Raw genomic sequence first — 24,288 nt, 5'->3', positions numbered from 1 at the left:
TTTTAAATTTTATGTGTATGTCCGAATGAACATGCATGTGCACTCAAGTGTGTGCCGTGATCTGTTTATGGAGGCCTGTGAACAACTAGTGGGGACTTGGGTCTCTCCGTCTACCACATGGTTCCCAGGGATTGAACTCAGGTCATCTTGTTGGCTCAAATTTGTTTTCCATGTACTCTTTATTATAATGAAAATGAATTGGGTAGCATTAAAATATCCTGACTAGAATAATTTGAAAAATCTATTTTCTTAGGCCACCAGACAAAGTGTTATGTGATTTTTATTCAGAGCAGTGTATTCATAGTAAGCAAAGGCCTAGACAGCACTGCAGGTTGGCTACCCGTATGTGCACACTCACATTTATGCTACTTATTTTACCGCTTAAAGGAAAAGATTAGCTGGATGTGGTGGTGCTTGCTTTAATCCCAGAATCTGGGAGGCAGAGGCAGGCAGATCTCTGTGAGTTTGAGGCCAGCCTGGTCTATAGGGCAAGTTCCAGGCTCTTCAGAGCTAAACAGAGAGACTCTGGCTCAACAGAACAAGGCAACTACAACAATGGCATCTCAGTGGGCATTGGACAAAGGCTGAGAACACATTTGGAAAAACTACTACCTTTCCCAGTAGAGTTAGTTCATAAAATGGAAGTAGCGTTATCACTGTAATATGATATCAGAGCTATGTGTATTGCCTCAAAAGACAGGACTGCATTTAGCAGTGAAACTATGGAGCATTTTTATGAACTTGTCAAGGTCTACAGCTATAACATTTTTCATCTTTATAAGTGAATTCTTTTGATTTATTTTGATTTTGTTCACCCAACTCCTCCTCCCCACCCTTCCTAGATTCCCTTCTCCTCTTTTTAACTAGCCCATTGACTCCTGTTCCTGCTGGATATAGGACCTTCCATTGGAATGTGATTAACTCAGCAGGGGCCATACCCTTAAAGAAAACTGAGTCTCTCAACCTTAGAAGCCACCACCCATCCGCAGCTCTTCAGTTAGGTGTATTGGCTCGTGAACCCCCAGGACTCCACAGTAGAAGTTGGGTGGTTGTGAACCCCTAGGACTCCATGATAGAAGTTACATGGCTTGTGAACCCCTAGGACAGTAGGAGTTGCATGGCTTGCTCTTATACAGGTCTTGTGCAGGCATCCACAGCTGCAGTGAGTTCATGAGTCATCCTGCCTGATCTGGAAGACAAGGTTTTGTTGCGGTCTCCCTGAGCTCTGGCTCTTGCCCCTTAGTTTTAGTCGGAGATGTGTTATAGATCCCAGTCATGGCTGAGGTTTGCAGGACACCCTCTCTCTGCACCCTGACCAACAATTATCATTTTTTAACGTGGAACTAAATTATAGACAGAAAGAGAAAAACAAGTTGGTGGATAATTAGGAGAACCATGCAAACCACACACACACACACACACACACACACACACACACACACACACACATTTTAAGATTTATTTATTGTGTATACAATATTCTATCTGCACATATGCCTGCAAGGCAGAAGAGGGCACCAGATCTCATTATAGATGATTGTAAGCCACCATGTGGTGGCTGAGAATTGAACTCAGGACCTCTGGAAGAGCAGCCAGTGCTCTTAACCACTGAGCCATCTCTCCAGCCCCCAACCACATATCTTATTTGAATTTCAGAACTACATAAAAGCACTATCTAAATTGCAGAGATGCCCTGAGCATATACATGGTCTACATAAACAGAAAACACCCTAGCATTAGAACAATGACAGATACTACAGCATTAAATGTGAATAAAGGCAAAAAAACCCAGCAGCTTTTAAAAATAGATGAGTGAGCAGAGCAAAGAGAAGTATGGTTCAGGAAATTTAGCTTTCATTTTCTTTGAAAGTCAGAAGTTGGGCTTGGTGGTCCATGCCTGTAATCCCAACACCAGGCACGATGAGTCAGGAGGATGTTGAATTTAAGGCCACTATGGGCTCCATAACAAGATTCTGTCTCAAGGGAAAGAAAATCAGGAAAATGTAGACTGAAAAAGATTTAAGATTAAAAAAAGGCAACAAATTGAGCTGAAAACTCATTTACTGAGCGATCATCTGAAATAAAGACAGCTAATGAAGTAAGAAGATATTACAATTACATCCATTCATATTAGTCTTCAAGGCACCGAAGTGGAGACATCAAGCCGTGTGGTGAAATGGGTGCTGTTTGGCAGAATATCAGACCAGACCACGGAGAACAGAGGAGTGGAGGATGTCAGTTCCCAGGAGAGCTAGTGCGGGATGCACTTCACTGAAGAAAATTGTGTGAAGTGAGGCAGATCACTCAGGGGATTGGGCAAGAAGGGAATTCTGACTCCTGCCGAGGAGAGTTACCGACACTGAGTGACAATGTCCTCGTTTTGTGTGGCCCAGGATAGCTTCAAACTTGAGATCTCCTGCCTTAGCCTTCCAGATGCAGGACTGCAGATAGGAACCACTCTGGCCAGCTTGCTTTGGAGGATTTAAACTGTGCCTTTTACTTCCTAAATTATTAGAAAAGAAAAAAAAACATTGAAGAATGCTTCTCAGAGCAAACTCTGTAAAACAGCCCAAATATATGAATAAAAACCGTAAAGCAGGATTGGACAGCTCAGTGACAGGAAATACCAGTGGTTGATATTTGTCTGCTACCCCCCTTTTTGAGCTAAGCAAGCTCCTAGCTCAGTAACCTCCTTGGAGATGACAGTCAGGAACTCTGGGCACAGTAGTCAACCCAATTATCTGATGTTTCTGGAGAATGAAAAAAAGCAGACAGACTCCCAAGGGAGAGAACTTAGAGGAGGGCCCAGTGTGGGCTTCAGGGTCCGGGATAATAATTGCTGCATTGGCGTCTTGGGTTCTGATGACAAACCCATAGTTTTATAGACTGAAGAATCAGATTAGAGAGTTTGAGGTGTGGAGCTCTGCCCCACAGAGAACTAGACTGGGATAGCTCCAAGTTCTGTGTACAAATCCTGCCTGAACCTGAGATTTCCAAACCACATCTCATCTCCATTCTCAACTTGATTGGCCTAGACACTCCTATAGATCAGTATAGCACATCTCTTGAATTTGTCTGCAAAGGCATTTCCAGAGATAATTAACTAAAGGAAAAGACCTTCCTGAATTTGGGTAGCAGCATCCTAAAGCTTGGGGCCCAGCTGACATAAAAGGGCCATCTTGGAGCTTGGTGCTTTCTCCTTGATTATCGGCTGCCGTGGTGGGAGTTCATTCAGTCTGCCACACCATCCTTGCCCTGATGGCCTGCAGTTTCTAATAAACTAATAAAACATTTTCTAAATAATGAAAGAGAAAAGCTGAATTGCTGTTGCTGCTTAAATGGTCTAAAGGTACCCTTAAAAAATTCCATGATAAAATAATATTTTAGAAGAATAAGTCAGATTGGCCCCAGACAGCCATGTAAATATTTTATTGTTATTTTATAGGAAAATTCCTTTGAATTACCTTTGTTACGTACTTTTCTTCCTCTAAACCAAACCAGTTTGCACATGTATGAATAGGAATTTTCACCCTCTTGGTTTTAAAACTTGAATTTTAAGGAAAAGATCTGCTATCCACATGCGTCTCCGCAGCCTCGATGTGCTTGTCATTACTTCAAAACCCCTCTCTGCATGCATTCTGTCTCTGAGTGTTATTGCAGTTCTTCACTCTGCACAGTTTTAGAGTCCTCATACATTCTTCACCAAATGAATGGCCCGTAATCCCAGTCCTCTATCTTATACAACCAAGTGTTCATTTAGCTCTGTTCAGAAATCATTTTAAAAAAAATCATAGGCAAGAACTGGTGAATTTTTAACTGGTATTTAGTAAATCATGGCAACTGTTGATATAAGTATAATATGAAATCTTTACATCTAAGGAAGTTAAAGCCAAGTGTAAAACCCTTTGTAGCTAAATAATATTTCAGGAGGTAGAGCTATTGTATTGTAATTAGCATAATATTTGAATTGCAGAGGAACTTCAATTTAATAACTACAGCCCCTTTTCCATTGCATAAAAACCTAAAGATTTTCAAGCCAATGAATTTCTGCTTCGGACTATGTTTAGAAAATGCCCTCAGAACATAATGTTTGAATCACATGTCTTTATAAAAGCTGAGTTTTAAAAATTTAACCCTTTGAAACATTCAGTCTGTAAGGCCTAACTCCTGCCATTCTCCTTTAGCTTTGCTGACGAGTGAAAATCTTTTTTTAAATTTATTTTTTATTACTTTATAAATAATACCATTCAAAATTTCCACTTCCTCCCCTCCTCCCATTTCCTTCCCGCTCCCCCACTCTCCCTCCCCCTCCAGTCCTAAGAGAGGGCAGGGTATCCTGCCCTGTGGGAAGTCCAAGGCTTAGGAAGGTGTGCATCCAAATAGACTAGCATCCCAAAAAGAGCCAGTACATGCAGTAGAGACAAATCCCAGTGCCATTATCATTGGCCCCTCAGTCAGCCCCCATTGTCAACCACATTCAGAGGGTCCAGTTTGATCCCATGCTCATTCAGTCCCAGTCCAGCTGGCTTTGGTGAGCTCCCATTAGCTCAGGCACACTGTCTCAGTGGGTGGACCAACCTCTCGCAGTCCTGACTTCCTTGCTCATCTTCTCCCTCCTGCTCTTCAACTGGACCTTGGGAGCTCAGTCTAGTGCTCCAATGTGGATCTCTGTCTCTATCTCCATCTGTCACCAGATGAAGGTTCTATGGTGATATTCAAGATAGTCATCAGTCTGACTACGGGACAAGGCCAGTTCATGTACCCTCTCCTCCACTGCCCAGGGTCCTAGCTGGGGAGGGACATCCCCGTGGACACCTGGGAACCCCTCTAGGAAATCTTTTATTCAACAGCAAGTGAGCTTTCACTGCTTTCATTGATCTCAGAACTCCCAAACTGCATGCTTGTCAGTCTCCTATAGCATTAAAAAAAGGATAGGACAGGTGTGGCCGTACACGCCTTTAATCTCAGCACTACTCAGGTAAAGGTAGGCAATTCTCTCAGAACAAGTTGGTCTGCATGGTGAGTTCCAGAACGGCCAGCTAGGACTGCATAGTTAGACCCTGTCTCAAAACAAACCAACCAACAAACAAAAACAACCACCACCACCAACAAAACAAAAACAGCTTTAAAATAACACCTTAGCTTTGTTCTAGACTGTTGAGCTCATAGATATTCACTACTGCTGATATGTTTTTATAAAAGGATATCTAATATATAATAGAAATGACACATTTTAAGAACTGTCAATCTATGGGGGGTCATGTAAATATAGTACTCATATATTCAAAAAAACAAAAAAGTCATTGTTTAAATTATCATCACAACCATGTAGTAAATAGTTCTGCTTCTCCCCAAAGTTTCCTGTGTCCTTTTGTCTTCACTCACTGTCGGCCCCGCCTTCTCTCATCATCACTCACTTTCGGCCCCGCCTTCTCTCATCATTACTCACTGTTGGCCCCGCCTTTTGTTATCACTCACTGTTGGCTCTGCCTTCTTTCATCATCACTCACTGTCGGTCCCGCCTTCTTTTGTCATCACTCACTGTTGACCCCGCCTTCTTTCACCATCACTGCGGATCCTTGGTCTTTCCTCAGGCAGCCACACTGAGTAGTTGCTTTGGTTGGTGTTAATGGGCTTGTCTTTTCTCTAGTCTTGTATCAAGGAACTACCCAGTGTATATTGTTTCGGGTCTGGTTTCTTTTGAGATTTGCCGATTGTACACTTAGTTTATCTTTTTTATTGCAGAATAGTATCTTATTGTGTAGATGTGCACGATTTGTTATCTATTCACTGAATGCTACACATCTGGATTGCTTCTGAGTTGGGAATATTACAAATGAAGGTCTGGAGGTTGAGCCTGAGCCTCATGCGTGCCAGGAAAACACATTACCACCACACAAAACCAGGCCCCACCACATTTTAATGCAGCTTCTCTGGCAGCTTTTACAGTTGGTGAGAGTTGTGGGAATATTTAATTTTAAACCCATTTCTCAAATTTTACCTATTTTACTCAATGGAGGTAAGGATTATAGCAAAGACAAGATCTCATGTTGAAGCTTAGTATCCTCAGAGCCGGGCCAGCATTATCTTACCTTTGGTGATGTCCGTAAATCAAAATTTGGATGTAAGTGAACTGAAACTTCTTAATTGCCACAGACCACATGCAAACTCTTTCTTCACTGTAATGATGCCACGATGAGTACTTCTAAGGAGAATAAATGTTTTCTAATAATCATTTTATTTCCATAAAATATAGCAGTTGAAATCTATCACAGTTATAAAATTTTCTCTAAACAAGGAAATATAGAAAAGATATTATAATGCTATATTTTGAAAAAAAAACAAGATATAGTGTAATCTAATTTGTGTATTTACTATTGAGGAAACCTTTTTACTGTTTCTATTTTTATAGTTTTAAAAATTCATGAGCTTTATAGAATGTCTATAAAGGACTATAAAATTTCAAACTCTTGGAAATTTTTTCCAGAAGTTTCCCTTAAAAATATTTTTAAGGTCCTACAGTTACATATGTGTGCCACCCTGAGCACCGCAGTTACATATGTGTGCCACCCTGAGTACTGCATTACATATGTGTGCCACCCTGAGTACTGCATTACATATGTGTGCCACCCTGAGTACTGCATTACATATGTGTGCCACCCTGAGTACTGCATTACATATGTGTGCCACCCTGAGTACTGCATTACATATGTGTGCCACCCTGAGTACTGCATTACATATGTGTGCCATCCTGAGTACTGCATTACATATGTGTGCCACCCTGAGTACTGCGGTTACATATGTGTACCACCCTGAGTACTGCATTACATACGTGTGCTACCCTGAGTACTGCATTACATATGTGTGCCACCCTGAGTACTGCGGTTACATATGTGTACCACCCTGAGCACCGCAGTTACATATGTGTGCCACTCTGGCAAAAGCCTACTTAAAAGAAAAGTATAAAATCCTTAAAGTCTATAGAAAACATTATTTTGAGTGAGGTAACCCAGACACAGAAAGACAATTATCACATGTACTCATTCATAGGTGGTTTTAAAACATAAAGCAAAGAAAACAAGTCTACAAACCACAATCCCAGAGAACTTAGACAACAATACAGACACTAAGAGAGACTTACATAGATATAATCTACATGGGAAGTAGAAAGCAAAAAAAGACAAGATCTCCTGAGTAAATTGGGAGCATGGGGACCTTGGGAAAGGGTTGAAGAGGGGAGGGGAGAGGCAAGGAGGAGCAGAGAAAAATGTAGAACTCAATAATTATCATGGAAAAATAAAAAATAAAAAAATAAAAAATTTAAAATTCTTTAAATCTATTGCTATTTTCTTTTTGTTTACTTTTGAAAATAAGTATATTCGTGAATCTGTATTTTGTGTAAGCATACATTCACTGTGACACATATGTATGTTGTAAAATACTACCTTTAATATAATCACCTTGCGTTTTAGCTTATTAAAAAGAGTATTTGGATTTTTAGACAATTCATTACAGTGGCTTTTCCTTACCTTTTAATCAAATATGTGACCTTAGGACACATTCAGGAGCAGTTTTGTCTATCAGTTTTTTTTTTTCTGAAAGGCTTATTTTAACATGACTTTTAATTAATTACTGAGAACTTACAAGACCAGAAAAGATGATTTCCTTCCTGATACAATCTTCTGTGTTCAGGGGCTAAGGACTTTGGGATGTGTCACCTCCTCCTCCTTCTTTTTGTTTTTAGAGACAGGGTTTCTCTATATAGTCCTCGCTGTCCTGGAACTCCCTACTTAGACCAAGCTGGCCTTGAACTCAGAGATCCGCCTGCCTCTGCTGGGTTTAGAGGCATCACTACCATACCCAGCTCTGAGTCTCTTCTTACATGGATGTTTTGACTCAGGACTCTGGAAGGCGTGACTTTGTATTTTCACTGCCTCTTCCTTCCATGTAAAGCTAGGAGCTGGGACGCTTCTGATTTCCTTTCTGTAACTGCTCACTTTTCTTCTATTAAAAATGTAGTCAGAGTCTTGGTTCTGTCTGAATAAAAATAATTTTGGTCAGTTTTCTTGTGCTTTCTTAGTCAGTAGAAAGCTCCATTTGCCAGCCTAAAAGATAAAGTATCATTGTGGTTGAAGCTAAGTAAAAAGCTCATGCATTTGTTTGTTTCAGATCTCTACAAAAATGGACTCCAGAGGGCTAACTTTGTACCATTTATAGCTGTCCTGAAGGTAAGGGGAAATCATTTGTTCATCCATTGACATGCAGGTGATCGCCGAGTGAGTCTGTGCACCTTGGTCTTGCATCAAGCAGAATTCATCTCCATATTTAGACAGTGATAGTCAGAGACAAGAGCAGAAAGATACCTCTTAAAAACAGTATTTCCCCATGTGTACATGGGAAAAATGACAAATATAGTCCAAATTATTTCTTAGCTGAAACATTTGATAGTTTACATTTTATAAATCTTAATTTAAGGTTTGCTCATAAATATTATAGCAGAATGTTTAAGCTTATACATGGTGTTCTTTGTTTCCTTCAGGCTAATGGCCATTATTAACATGTTTTCCTAGTTATTAAAGTTGCTATTCTAGAACACCATTATTACAAAAATATTCTAATATATTTAAATGTGATTGCCATCAAGTTATCATGAAATTATGTCAAGTTGAGGCACATAAATAGTTTAAATATTTGTGTGTATCATTGCTGCATAGAGTTTAAAATAGTCTTCATTACAATATCATTAAGAATAAAATAGCCTCCTTTTTTACTGTTAATTTTAAGTAATTTCTACATGATTATTCACTAATTCTATAGTCTACCCATATTTCCTGAAAGCCTACTATGTGCAAAGTGCCACACTAGTCACAGTAAGTAATAGAATTACAAAATAGGGGATTTTTATCTCCAGGTCTTCATAATCTACTTGAGAATGTAAAATGTACACAAATACTTTAAAAAGCAAAGTATATTGTTCCTAAATGAAGCACAATTATGTGCCAAATGTAATTTATCTAATTTTAGGTATTTAAATGTTCTCAGTTCTTATCACCACATCTGAAAAAGAATAAAGTTTTATTTAACAAAAACTAAACTTCGAAAAATCTTCCTAAGAAGGAGTGGGATTGCCTTCAAATACTCTAAGCACACAGTCAGACAATCTCTTTGACACACACTTTAGCTGAATTATTGTTGGTGCCTGCACTAACTCAGAAGAATTCAAACATCTGTTTCCCTGACCAATTTTTGTTTCCCGTGGATCTGAATTTCTCTGAGGTATTTTTAGATGTGGGGAAAGCATTTCCAGAGGCCCCAGACTGTCGATAATGTCTCCTTTGGTATTCATGCTTCACATATGGGGAGAGGTAGATTTCCTCCATACTCCAAAGTATGTACCCTACAAAGAGACCAAAACACAAATAAGAAATGGAAAAAATAGATGCCCAAAATAGTATCTTCATATGGCAAGCTGTAGAAAGAGAAGGCTCACAGACCTTCGTCTATATACTTTTTGAGGGGGAGGAGAGAGAGCATAAATCTTCTTTCCTTTTTTGGTCAGTAATTTATCATAATTTGATATACAGCACCATCAATAGCCAGCTAAACTGGCTGAATTAAATGTCATTTTCATTCCCTTTTCTACTCTTAATTTCTCTGAAGAGAGACACCAGAGATGAATAATCCATAATTTCAAATTGAGCACAAGCTGACATGCCCAAGAAAGTAAAGACTGCATTCGAAAATTTCTAAAATGTCCACTTCATTCAAAGGATTTCTTATATGTAACAGAACTGAGTTCAGCGGCAACACTAGAGCTGGTTCTGCAGGAGCTCATCTGTCGTTCCGCTGGGTCCTACTCTTGGGTCAGCCTGACATAGACTAGAGTCACTGGAGTGAGGGAAACTCGTGGAAGCATGACCTCCATCAGATTTACTGGGAATATGCCTGTGGGGACATACCTGTGGGGGACATACCTGTGGGGACATACCTGTGGGGACATACCTGTGGGGACATACCTGTGGGGGACATACCTGTGGGGACATACCTGTGGGGGACATACCTGTGGGGACATACCTGTGGGGGACATACCGACGGGGACATACCTGTGGGGATATACCTGTGGGGACATACCTGTGGGGGACATACCGACGGGGCATTGTCTTAATTGCTAGTTGATTTAAGAGGGCCCAGCCTTCTGCAGGTAGCTAGCCCTGTCCCTGGGCTGCATAAGAAAGCTAGCTTGGGAAGCAATACAGTAAAAGCATTCCTTGGTCTCTGATCAGTTTTCCCCTCCAGGCTCCTGCCTTGAGTTCCCTTCATGAAAGCCAAATAAACCCTTTCCTTCCAAGGTGCCTTTGAACACTGTTTTATCAAAGCAACAGAAAGCAGAGTAGGGCAGTGTGTTTATATGAAGATTCTTTTGTAAGTAAAGATGGCTTCAGACTTAACTGAATGACATCTTGCCTATTTACAGATGATAGTCATCAATCATACCCTCATCAGTCATACCTAGGGTGGAGTTCAAGTCGTTTTTGGAACTGGGGGGAACTTGGGATCATGGAGAGGGCACAAGAGGGGTAGCCACGCTGTGTGTTTTAAAGTGGATTTCTGCTATGTATTTCTCTTGGCTGTGCCAAGATGAGAATCCACTAATATCTGTAAATAGGCAGTGGATAAATTTCCTGCAGTTAAGTTTGATCCCTTGGAGGGTTGTTTTTAAGTCAAGTGGGATCCACAAAGATCAGCTTGTACTCCAGGCCTCTTTCCTCCCTTGAGAAGTGACTCATCTAGACTCTAGGCTGGGCTCTCTGCGAATCCACTAGTGTCCAGAGAGTTCTTTTCATCCTGGCTATTCCGAATGCTTCTATATGTCCCAGTTTTGTGTGACTTATTCTTTACTAAGTTATGTATACTTAGCAGTTATATAATTTAATGTTCATCCAAAGATAAAAGACATTACTAATATGAATGAGATGGCCTCCAGTCTCAGGCATTTGAATCCTTGGTCCTCAGATGGTAGCACTGCTCGCAACACTGCTTGGGTGTTGCCTTGTTGGAGGAAGTCACTAAAACCTGAAGCCTGCTGCCATTCCTAGTGTGTGTTCTGTTTTGTGCTTGTGGTTTGAGGTGTAAGCCTGCAGCATCCTGCTCCAGCATCTTGCTCCAGCATCCTGCTCCAGCCTACTGCCTTGTTATTCCTGCCTACTGCCATCCTATTCCCGCCTACTGCCTTGTTATTCCTGCCTACTGCCATCTTATTCCCGCCTACTGCCTTGTTATTCCTGCCTACTGCCATGCTATTCCCGCCTACTGCCTTGTTATTCCTGCCTACTGCCATCTTATTGCTGCCTACTGCCTTGTTATTCCTGCCTACTGCCATCTTATTCCCGCCTACTGCCTTGTTATTCCTGCCTACTGCCATCCTATTCCCGCCTACTGCCTTGTTATTCCTGCCTACTGCCATCTTATTGCTGCCTACTGCCTTGTTATTCCTGCCTACTGCCATCTTATTCCCGCCTACTGCCTTGTTATTCCTGCCTACTGCCATGCTATTCCCGCCTACTGCCATCCTATTCCCGCCTACTGCCATCCTATTCCCGCCTACTGCCATCCTATTCCTGCCTACTGCCATCCTATTCCCGCCTACTGCCATCCTATTCCCGCCTACTGCCATCCTATTCCCGCCTACTGCCATCCTATTCCCACCTACTGCCATCCTATTCCCACCTACTGCCATGCTATTCCCACCTACTGCCATGCCATTCCTGCCTCCCGCCGTGCTATTCCTGCCATTGTGGATATAACCCTCAGGAATTATAAGCCCAGATAAATTTTTTATTCTGTAAATTGCCTGGTCATGATGTTTTATCACAATGGAAAAGTAACTAATATAGAATTTGGTACCAGGAATGGGGTATGTATATTCTGTGTTATATTATTGTCGGAAGTATAAAATTTTATTTTTATTTTACAGAGGGCTATAGTTAAGAGATAGCCTTGAGTTTCAGAAAAGATTTTGGGCTTTTAAAAACAGTGTTGAGATTGAAAACCATGAGGACTTATGGATTGGACTAAATATGCTTTTATTATAGTATGGCCATGAGTCTGTGGAGGTCAGGGAGTGGTGGTTTGAATGAGAATATCCCACATAGGCTCCGCTGTTTGAATATTTGGTCCCCAGTTGGTGGAGCTGTTTGGGTAGGTTAAGGAAGTGTGACCTTGCTGGAGAAAGTATGTCCCGAGGGGTGTGCTTTGAGCTTTCAAAGCCATGCATCGTTCAGTCTTTCTCCCTTGCAGTTCAGAATGTGAGCTCTCAGCTTGCTCTTTTCCCCACTTCTTGCTGGAAGTGTATGCAGGGCTTCTGTGCTTAGCCAACATCCTCACACCTTGGTGTTTAATTATAGGCAAAACAGGTATCCCCACCCCCAGCTCAGGAACTCAGTCATGTTTTAACACAGACATAAAAAGTATAACTATAAAAGCTATTAAAAGCAGTGACAAACACAAAGCTTTTGTTCCCATGTTATCATGCATGTTTAGAGGAGCAGTTAGATCAATGGTGTTCACATGCACATGAGGGGATACAGTGTGATTATTTGCGGGGTGCTTTTCTAGGAGTTCTGCTGATCACAGACTGCAAGATGATGCAGGAACTTGCCTGTTGCCATAGAAGGATGAAAACAATGTTCTGCACAGAAGAGTACTAGGAAGATGCATCTCAAATGTTAGTTGAAATTGTGCCTTGTTGTAGGAGGCTGCTTTTCATTTCCCTGCCACCCAGACTCCTGAAATAATCACACAGAAACTGTATTATTTAAACCACTGCTTGGCCAGTCACTTAATTGTATTGCTAGCTAGCTCTTACATCTAGAATTAACCATTTTCATTCTTTTATATTTTGCCATGAGGCACATGGCCTACTGGCAAAGTTCCGGCTTCCTGCTTGCGTCTTTCTCCTCTGGTGTCTCCATGGCATCTTTCTGACTTTGCCTCCTTTCTCCCAGCATTCAGTTTAGTTTTCCCTGCCTAGCTCTGCTCTTTTGCCCTATCACAGGCCAAGACAGCTTCTTTGTTAACCAATGGTATTCACCTCATACAGAGGGGAATCCCACATCAGTGCCTGAATGATGGGATTTTAAGTGGATTTCCTCTTTTAGAGATTTCTGAAATGAGATTTCAGATTTTGATGAAATTTCATTTCACCAAAAATGAAATGAAATGGAATTTCTGAAATAAACATATATTATTACTCTAATGGAAAAAAATTTAAACAGATCAGATTTGTCCCTCTTTCTTAGGAACTCAGCAGATCTGGACAGGACTCTGATATTCAAATTGAAGTATTGAGCATGACCACCATACAAGTAAATGTGGCATGTGTCTGTCTAGTTGGTGATGCTAGAACAATGTCAGCAACTGGGGGGTTTGTAAAGAAGATGGATTTATTCTTGAAGCTCTGGAGGTCATGAATTCTGTTATCACAGAAACCACCAGATGTGGATCTAGTGAGCCCTCATGTGGTATCCACTCTAGGCAGAGACGAGAGAAATGAGAAGGACGCACTCCACAGCATCCTCCTTTCGTGATGACAGCATCACTCTATCCTTGAGGACAGTGTCCTCATGACACAGCCACCTCCTAAAGGCCGACCTTCCAACACTAACACACGCTTCTTGGAGGACTCCATCAAAAGGCTATGGAAGGATGACTTGGGGGCTAAAGGCACTTCAGGCCAGGGACCTGAGTTCAGTCCCCAGAACCATGGAAATCTGGAAGGAGAGAAGTGAGCACACAGCTGTGCTCTGACCTCCACATGCACTGTGGCATGTGTGTCTTCTCTCTCTCTCTCTCTCTCTCTCTCTCTCACACACACACACACACACACACACTTCTTTATTTTTATAAACAAAAACATATAGGAAGGAGGACCCACGAGCAGGAAGGAAAGACCTGACTAGTTGCTCAGAGCGCACGATGAGCGCACTGACTCAGACAACGAGAGAAGATGCAGTTTTTAATATTTTAAGAGAAATTTAAAATTCATTTTACTAATAAGGTAAAGGAGATGAATTGAATGTAAGATCAGAAGGAAAGTGAGCTGGCAGGGACCCAGGTTCAATTCCCAGCACCCACACCCATCTGGAATTCTCTGTTTCGAGGACACTGCACAGGTGTGTGCAGAAGTGGGGCACAGACATACATTCAGGCAAAACACCCCTACGTGTAAAATGAACCAATTAAAATATGTCTGCTATCCTGTCAGCTGGGTCATTGTGCACATGCCCGATGTGGTGGCACACTCCTCTCATCCCAGCACTCAGGAGTTGAGGCAGTAGGCCTGCGTATTCAAGGCTAGCCTGGGCTACATAGTGAGACTCTGTCCCAAATAGGCCAGTGGAAAAAAATAAATAAATCCCTGCTACGTTTCAGAGCCACTTAAATCAAAAACCCTACAGACATGTATTTTTGGACATATGGTAATGTAGGAATTACAGCCTTCATGAAATTTCCCGAGCAAATTACTTTTAAGATTTCACACCACCAGTCAAAATGAATAACTTATAAATAGAGATATTACAGTAAAGTAATTGGTGGTGGTTGAATTGAATCTGATTAAACATTTCAGGCAGTAACATTCTGATCATGTCATGTGAGCACTTCTGTAATTGAATTAAGTACGGGATGCTGAAGTACGTGGCAAAGAGGCTTTGACCCGAATGAGCGGCTTGAGCAGAGAAAGTGGCACATGTCAGGTTCCCCAAAGAGTATATGATACTTACACTGAGACTTGAAAGTCAAAAATTACTAGGAAGAGCCAAAGGACATTGATCATAGAGGGGGTGTATGGAAAGGATGGACCATGAGGATTGTACATTTAAGATGTGATTAGTAATTAGTTTGTTAATATTTTATGAACCACTTATTACTATTCTTCTGTTTACCTGAGGCTTTGAGAATTTGTTTAAAACTTAGATCCCCTCTCTCTGCCTCCAAATAAAAGCAGGATGTGTTTGGTGTAGCATGCAAACACAAGGGACCATATTGACACTTAGTACTCTTAGATAAAAAGATAATTAACATAGTAATCTTTAAAGTCTGTAATTTGAAACTCCCTGATGACCCATCTGACACAATTTAGATAATTCTTCTAAAGTATGTATACTGGTGAAATTGTTAAAGCAGTTACCAGTATCTGTACAGACTGTTCTTTACACTTAGATGTGTCTCTCTTGGCCTCTACACTGCAGTATTTTACAGAAACTTGATATCTGTATCCAGGTCAGCATATAGAAGCAGTAGCCAAATCTAGACTGTTATCTGCTTTTGTGAATAAAGCTTTATTGAAAAGCTTCATGCTCATTTCTTTGTATGTTGTCTGTAGCTCTTTTCACACTATAGCAACAGAGTTGAGTTCTTGAAGCAGACTAATGGTCTTGAAAGTCTAAAATATTTATGTTCTGTCTTTTTTCAGACAGTGTATGGATCATCATTGATAAAGTGTGTGAGGTAGCCAGGCAGTGGTGGTGCACACCTTTAATCCTAGCACTTGGGAGGCAGAGGCAGGCCGATTTCTGTGAGTTTAAGGCCAGCCTGGCCTACAAAGTGAGTTTCAGGACAGCTAGGGCTGTTACACAGAGAAACCCTGTCTCAAAAAGCAAACACAAACAAACAAACAAAACCAAAAAACCCTAAAACCCAAAATAAACCCCAACCCCTCTCCCCAAAATTAAAGCAAAACAAAACAAAAATAAAGAGTGTGAGGCACAAACAGCTACTTAAACTAATATGTGTAAACAGCATTTTTTTTCCTAGAAAATTTTACTTGTTCATGTAACAGAAACCCTGTGCTAGAGTACATTCAGTAGCAGCTATCAGAGAAAGTGTTACTTCAAAAGAGGGATAAATGCGTGCTCGAAAGAAGGATGTTGGTGGGCTAAGAGCCAAGAGAGTGGTCAGGATCAGTTGCAGATGATTCAGTAATTTGAGATTATTGGCTTTGTTAGAATCAAATGAAAATGTTATTTCCATATATACAGACAGACAGACAGACAGACAGACAGACATGCACGCACGCATACTTCTGTATTTATTTGCAGTCCTAGAGATTGAATCCAGGCATTTGCACATGTTGGTCAAATAAGTACTCTACTTCTAAGGCATATCTGTAGCCCTAGCTTTTACATTTATTGTTTTGTTATTTATTTATTTATTTAGGAGACAGAGTCTTTAAACTGTGTGAGGTGTTTTGTTTGGTTTGGTTTTTTGAGACAGGATTTCTCTGTGTAGCTTTGGAGTCTGTCCTGGCATTCACTCTGTGGAACCAGCCGGTCTTGAACTCACAGAGATCCGCCTATCTCTGCCTCCCAAATGCTGGGATTAAAGGCGTGCGCCACCACGGCCCAGCAGAGGCAGAGTCTTAATCTATGTGGCAGACTGGCCCAAATCTCACAGTGTAACTCAGGCAAGAGGATTGCCTCAGGCTTTTGAGTGCTCGGATTAGAGATGAGAGCCATGGTGCCCAGTAATTTCATATAGATTAAAATATGTCTTAAGTGCATAGTGATTGAATAATATTCTTTCCACACAATCTGTGCTATCATTAGTATTTAAAATTGTGATCTTAAAGGTATGGAGGACTAACTGATATTTTGACAGAAGAATCGTATTAGCCTTAAGGGCGGAACTGGCTAGCAAAATTATTTCTGGTCCCATCTGCTCGGTTCTGTAAACAGGTGACTGTATAGACCTGTCTTTTATATTTGGGTAAAAATTCTGTTCACTCCATCGCTTACCACGCAGACTGTTTTGTCTTATTCACTCCACAGTGAAAGAAATGCTGTGTGTAGATTTTAAAGTTAAGAGCTTCTGTGTGAATCTCACTGTCTTTTTAGAATTTTCATCGTCAGTTTAACTCTAGAACAACTCTGAAATACCATCCCCTTGGGAACTGTCCTGTGTCGTAGCCGTGTTTCTAACAAAGATAGGCTGTCACCAGTAAGTCAGCATTCCGATGGTCTTTTACAGTGACAACAGGCTGCTTCTTTTTGAGAGTTCTTCATTTCCTCTTAAAATTAAAATTTGGGTGATTGACTACTGGACGGTAACTATGAGCTGTGGACAGCAGCCAGCAGAGCATCCTATAGTATGATTCTCTCTTTCGTCAGTATCATCTGGGAAATGAAATTAGAGAACAGTAGGTCCTAGCATCAACTCTTCAGAATTTTCCATTTCTGACAAAACGTTGCTCATTTGGAAGCATTGTATTTTGATTTAGCATGAGTTGATTTTAAATATGAAATGCATAGATACTTAATAGTTAAAGACAGTAACAGTTTTGTTGCTACTAAGTTTGTACTATTTAGTTCAGGGATGAATACATATCTTTTACTTGGTAATATTTCTGGACTATTTTTTTGTTGTTGTTCGAGACAGGGTTTCTCTGTAGCTTTGGGGCTTGTCCTAGAACTTGCTCTGTAGAACAGGCTGGCCTCGAACTCTTCCCTTGTGCTGGGATTAAAGGTATGCATCATCACCACCCAGGTGTTATGCTTTCTTGATCAAAAACATTTTAAGAAGCTGTCTGTTAGATTTTATGATCTGTTTTCCGTGGGTCTTATTCTGCTAGTGGACACTTTGAGGATGTTCTGTGCTGTAGTCTGCAGCTGCAAACTATAGAAAAGATGCTTATGCCTTCGGACAAGACATTGTGGCACCTATCTCTTGCCCCGTACTGGCACTAGGGTTTTATTTTTTTTTAATTTATTTATTTATTAAAGATTTCTGTCTCTTCCCCGCCACCGCCTCCCATTTCCCTCCCCCTCCCCCAATTAGGTCCCCCCCCCCCCCTCAGCCCGAGGAGCAATCAGGGTTCCCTGCACTAGGGTTTTAGAGTGGTTAAATAAATGGATCTTGTCGCTTTGTCCTGCGGTGGCTTTCACAGCTGCTGGGAGCGGTTTGCCGGCGTGTTCATGGTGCCTTTCAGCACTGGAGCTCTCGGGTTGTTAGCCTAGGGGCTAGCGTCCACCCAACTGCCCTCCACTGGACTGTCACCCGAGTCAGTCTTCCGGGGGTCCCTTTGTCAGCGCGGTGATGTCTTTACTTGGGAGCTGCCCTTTTAAGACTTAGAACTGACCGGGACAAAGGAGAAGAGAAGTCCCAGAGCAGACCCCTGGACTCAAGAGAAAGCTGGCTTCCTGCAAGCCACTGGTGTTCACTTGAATCCTTTTGGGTGTGTGATGTCTTACAAGACAAAAGCTGATCATTTGATGTGTAGTCAATTTCTGGGATTAGCGACTCTTGGGCTAAGTAAATTGAGGAATTGACCCAAGGTGTTGCCATCTATGAGCTTATTTTGTGCTTGAGAAAAATAGACTTGAAATTACTGAGAAAAATATATTGATAGCAACAGGAATTAAACTTCATCAGTAATATGTGATTTTGTTTTGTGTTCTTGAAATGGATAAATAGGATTAAAATTAAAAATTGTTGAGATGTAATTCTTATTCATCTTTATCCCCAAATGAATACTTTGTGTTAGATAGCCTATGGAAAAGTAATTTGGGGTATATGCTTTTAAAAAATATTTTTTCCCGTTTTGTAAAGTGAAACTAAAGATTTTCTATAAAATATATTAGTTATATACTTGCTTTTAACTGAAATATAAACAGCTGTGCCTTACATATAAAATATATAGTTTAGGACTTGAATTCTTTCCCTTGAATAAATTGTTATTTTCAGTTTAATTACAAGAAATCGGTTTTGTGGTGACAAAAATGGTTTAAAGGAAGTATGTCTTAAATATGAATTAGTGGCTTCTTTGAATCATGAGATAAATTAGTTTAATTCTACACGGCAATTTTCTCGGCTAGTGATGTAATGTGAAATAGAAGTCTCCTTTCCCCTCCCCTAGAACTCAAGCCAATGAAAGGAACTTTTAAGCTCTGTCACAGGCCACCATGGAGGTCCGCAGAGGACTGTAATCCAATAAACACTTCATTTAGATCATGAAAAGGAGACATGAGGAGAAGCTCCTTTAAAAGAGGGTGTTACTATGAGGCTACCCATGAAGAGATGCAAGGAACTTGCCAAATTAACCAAGAGGTCCTCATATTTAATGCGCAAACGTGTCAAAACTAACAGAATCATTATTTAATTTGCTTGAACCCTACATTGAGGAACCTCTGAAAAGCCCCACTGTGGGGCTGGATGGACAGGGCAGAGGGAGGTTGTGAGAAATCCAGATAGCACTTAGCCCTGGCCGGAGCTGGTCAGAAAAGGGAAGAGATAATTAGGCGTAATTAGCGTGTATGAATCGTTGTCTCTCTGCCCTTAGCTTGAATAAATTTTGAAGAAGAAAAAAACCGTGGTGGTGCAAAGCCTTTGATGTGGGAAGAGTCATTGTGGCCTGGCAGCGAGGCGGGGTTTTATACTTTTGTCGTAGTGGTTGTGGAGCAGAAAGACTGAATGGGCCCTGCACCCCCAAGTCTGCTTTATACCAAGGACTTTTGGATTCTCTTGAAACAAAAATGCATCCCCAGTTTTCAGTTTCCCTAATGAGGTAGGGGACCCCATCAGGGCTCAGAGGGAGACATCTTTAGTTTTGTTTAAATCTTAACCACCGTTTTTTTTTTTCTTTTGGAAAATCTGTTTTTTTTTTTTTGTTTTTTTTTTTTGTTTTTTTTAAATCAATGCATCTCCCCCACCCTCCGCTGCTTAGCTTGCACCTCCAGTAGCAGAAAGGACTCTGCACAGGAAAGCCAAGTAGAAAAATCAGACAAAATTTATCACACAAAGAACAACACATTTTTGTTTCAGTCCTCCCCAGTTGATGAACGTCTTCTGCCTTAACATCAGTAACATCGTAGTAAGGTTGTTTTATAAGGAAGATAGTAAGAAATCGTACAGGGAATAACTTTAGACTGTCTTCTGCGAAGCGCTTGTCCTAAAATTGAAATGGCCCTAAGGAAACCAAGAGTGGCGTACTAGGTATAGCATTTATGTTTTTAAATGAGATCAGTTTGACCAAAATATTACTCAGTATATTTCCTGTAAACTTTATTTTTGAGTGAAGTACAAGCCTGGCAGCCTGGCTGTGTGTCCACAATAGTGTGTCCAGGGTTATTTTACTCCCGGGAAGAGCTTGCTCCCGAGAAAGCATTGCATTTCCTTGGAGATTTTTGAGTGATCAGGGACAGCCGGGCCACCCAAAATCTAGTGTTAATTTGCTTTGGTTGTTGGTTTATGTTCACTTCTATGGCCCCAAATAGTTTTAAATTAGTCCTCAGCAAAAATAAATTAGTCACGGGAAAACTCAGCAGGACCCTATGGGTGAGGGAATGCTGAGGTGGCCTAGCTGGAGTGCCCAGGCTCAGAGCACTGCCCCTAGGCCAGTCTCCCATTGCTGACATTTTCAGATACTCCCTTGAGCTACTTGGCGTCATCTTTGTGTGAAGAAAGACCGACCCTGTCAGATACTTGAGTGCCCAGCTTGCATTCAGTTCGTAGTCTCCTTCCGGCAGCTCTTAGCTGTAATTCAGTCATCAGTAGCCTGCTCCTCCATGTGTGATCTGCGAATCAGTTTTTGTGAGTGTCACCTTGCTTAAGGATAGCTTTCTTATGACGTTGTGATTCCAGGTAGACTTCTTTCAAGCCACAATGCTCTGAGATGCCTTGGGCTACTTAACCCACTTTGCATATTGTACATTTGTAGAGTAAAGTAGCCTTTTATACTTGAAGTTGGTTTGAACTCTGAAAGGCAACACCTGAGCAGCTCACAGGACTGGATAATTACGGCTGATTGTGTTTTTCAGGTATAGGTCACAGAAAACTCATTTGGGGTAAAGTATGTACAAAGCTAAGAAATATGCAGATTTCCTGTTGTAGGATTGTGTAAAAATTATTTACAGTTAATACTTGCATAAAGGTTAGAAAGGTTGATGAAGTGATATTTAGTTTCGCTTTACTATTCACTGCGTGTCAGAATGTAATTATGACTGATTCATGAAACTGTCTTAGAAACGAACCATCTTTATTAAAATGCTGATCAAGATAAGAGCTGACAGTAATAAAGAATAGAACATTTTAGTCTTGTTGCTTTTGAATGATTGCTAATTACCCCAGAGGTCATGTATAGTGCTTGGTAGGATTCATTGACATTATTTCTTTTAAGTCTGCTGTTTCAACAACATCTGAGCACGAAGACACAAACTGTGCGCCAGGAACAATAGTTTGGCCAAATTCTCCAGGCTCCAAATGCCTAAGACATTTGTTTTCCTACTATGTGAATTTAGGTTTTCTCTGTCAAAATCATAATTACCCTAGGGGTGGGTGGCACAAATGACTTTGTGTGTTCATTTGTTCTTGACTGTGCTTATATTCCCATTTTTAAGTTGGTCTCATAGGCTATTGAGACACTGTTGTCTCATAATGTATGTAAGCATATAAAATTAACAAAAGCCAGAAGATGCATTGGCCCATAAGTTAGAATCCATAGAAAGGACATACCAATGTATAATTAGAATATACTCTTATTATCAGTAGCTCGTGTTTCATTTTCTTTTTGTTTTTATTTAAAAAAAAAAGAACCTTGTCATCTTTAAAGATGTGTAGGAATCTATATATTTTATTCCTTAGCTCACAATATGTGGTAGGAAGCCTATATTAGTAAAATTTGGTTGTCTGGTTAAACTCTTCATAATATCTAAAGTGACTTTCAAAATTCCTCACAACCCAAAGTAGTAGTAGTAGTAGTTGTGTGTGTATGTACGAGTGTATGCATGTTTGTGCACATGCACATGCATATGTGTATGCAAACCCACAACCATCCCAATCATCTCACATATCCATGTAGTTTCCAGAGGACAGAAAAGCCAAGAGATTACAAAGGTCATCTCTCAATTGGCCTTGGTGGTCATCATAACAAAGGCATAATGTTGGGAGGAAGGGTAAAGGGCGGATGGGGGAGTTGGAGGACTAATGGGATGTATGTGGTCAGGATGTAGCATGAGATTCTCCAAGAACTGATACAGTTCCTCCTTCCTTTCCCCCTTCCTCCCTCCCTCCTTCCTTCCTTCTTGTCTGAACAGCATCCTTGTGAGCCTGGCGCTGTCACTGACTGTGTCGGGCCCCTTAAGTCTGGAGGTTTTTTCACCTGCAAGGGATGGGATTAGGCTACAAGACTGCATGCCTTTTATGTCATGGCTTTTAAAGATCAGGTTTAGGTGTTTTTTTTCTTTAATAACTTATTTATTGACTCGTTGGGAGTTTCACATCAGGCATCTGAATTCCGTTCACCACCCAGTGCCCTGTCCTCCCCTCATCCCTGCCACACCCCCCATAAGGAAACAAATCAAAGTAAGCACTCAAGCAAATAAAAGCACAAAACAAAACAACCCCTAACAAAAACCAAACAAAATCTACAACAACAGAAGAACTTTGCTTCTCCTTTTCTGCTTCTCCAAACCTCTTCATCCATCCTGGTGGCAATGAGGCTTCAGTGTGCCCTATAGAATACCTCTTTGTCCCATCGGTTTTACTGACAAATGTTCATTGCAGTGACTCACTGGTCTGGTTCAAGGCCTCTGCTTTCTGGTCCACCATCCTCACCGCATCCTAACCAGAACTCCTCTGGATACCCTGTGGCTGCCGCTGGTCTTGGAGATCTTGCAGGTATCGTTCCACAAGACCAGTCTCTTCACCAGTTCCAGTTGGTCCTAGATAGGGTAGATGCAAGGGTGGGTCAACCCAAGGCCTGGCTGTGGGCCTGGATAGTAACTATGACCTTGTGTAGCAGCGCAGGCCACTCAGATCTCGATGCTTCCTGGTCCTTAGACACCAACCTGGACTCAGGTGATTGATCTGATCCTGGGCATCCTCATGGCGCTTGGGGGCAACAGGTGCCCCATATGTCAATCCAGAGCCTGGCTGCTATAGGGCCAAGGGCCCTAACATGGTCCTTAGCAGTAGCCTGGGCCCAGATGATACCATGACCCCAGGTGGCAGTACAGTCCACCCATGTCTCCAACCAGGTTTGCAGTATCTGGTGCAGCTCCCCGACTTCTATATCAGCCCTAGTGGCAAGCTGGGCCACAGACTTCAACACAGACCATGGTTGCTATAGGACCAGGGATCTCATATAGTGCTTGGCAGCAGCCTGGCCCGAATATCATCGTCATGGTACCAGGTGGCAAGCAGATCTGGTCCTCAGTCTACTCCTCCCACGGTCACCATGGATCGAGGTGGCAAGCAGGCCTCCAGTGTCTGCCCACTCCTCACCATAATCAGGTCTTCTTTTCTGGATCTTTCCATATCGCATGAACCATTCGTTTCTCTATTACTTCGAACTGTTCACTACACATTTTCTTATTGTAATAAGGCATACATGCCCACCACCTCAGGCAGATCTCTGTGAGTTCTAGGCCAGCCTGGTCTACAGAAAGAGTTCCAGGACAGCTTGGACTGTTACACAAAGAAACCCTGTCTTGAAAAAAAAAGTTTAGAAGTTTGCTGTAATTTTTTTTCTTTGTTGTATTTCTTTTCTGAAAGGGTTCTAAATGTGGTATTTAAGTCCTAGGCCGGCCACTCCACCGAAGCCTAAGAGCCCCACATAGCAAATAATGTACTTCATGAAAAACAGAAATATTTTGATGTCAACATGCATCTATTAGTTGTTAGTCACCTGAGATGCCAATATTGCTGGTATATAAATCCTGCCATTAAGGAAATTAGGATGTTATAGCACAAAAGAAATACCAACAAGTAACTATAATCTAGGAAAATACTGTACTGTACTACAGAGAGAGTAGGAATTGAGTCAGGGGCAACACTGCTACCAATGGCTTAAATACAGCACAGTAAATACAATTTTTAAAAGTTTCCCACCCTCTTTAATGCTGGTGATTATGGAGGACGTATATGTGGCAGGCACAGGAACCAAGCCAACTCTGCATGGAGCTGTGTGTTTACAGACTGCAGTGACAGGATGGAGTTGTGTGTTTATACACTGCAGTGACAGGATGGAGTTGTGTGTTTATACACAGCAGTGACAGGATGGAGTTGTGTGTTTACAGACTGCAGTGACAGGATTGAGTTGTGTGTTTATACACTGCAGTGACAGGATGGAGTTGTGTGTTTACAGACCGCAGTGACAGGATGGAGTTGTGTGTTCATGGACTGCAGTGACAGAATGGAGTTGTGTGTTTACGGACCGCAGAGGGACAGAATGGAGTTGTGTGTTCATGGACTGCAGTGACAGAATGGAGTTGTGTGTTTACAGACCGCAGTGACAGG

General features: G+C 41.3%; 1 protein-coding gene across 3 annotated transcripts in view; it reads left to right on the top strand.

Annotated features, from left to right (window-relative positions):
* The window catches only part of Afg1l (AFG1 like ATPase), a 158,974-nt gene that overhangs the window by 58,528 nt on the left and 76,158 nt on the right, over positions 1-24,288 (top strand). For all 3 annotated transcript variants that reach the window (XM_041654714.1, XM_041654713.1, XM_041654715.1), the window contains one exon: positions 8,170-8,228. In XM_041654714.1, coding sequence (XP_041510648.1) covers positions 8,170-8,228 — 59 coding nt within the window. The remainder of the gene's footprint in view (positions 1-8,169; positions 8,229-24,288) is intronic.

The sequence above is a fragment of the Microtus oregoni genome, unplaced genomic scaffold (assembly GCF_018167655.1).
Source record: "Microtus oregoni isolate MIOR12 unplaced genomic scaffold, Mior012 000006F_ref0000085, whole genome shotgun sequence".
NCBI classification, from domain to species: Eukaryota; Metazoa; Chordata; class Mammalia; order Rodentia; family Cricetidae; genus Microtus; species Microtus oregoni.
This window is presented reverse-complemented; position numbering and strand designations above follow the sequence as displayed.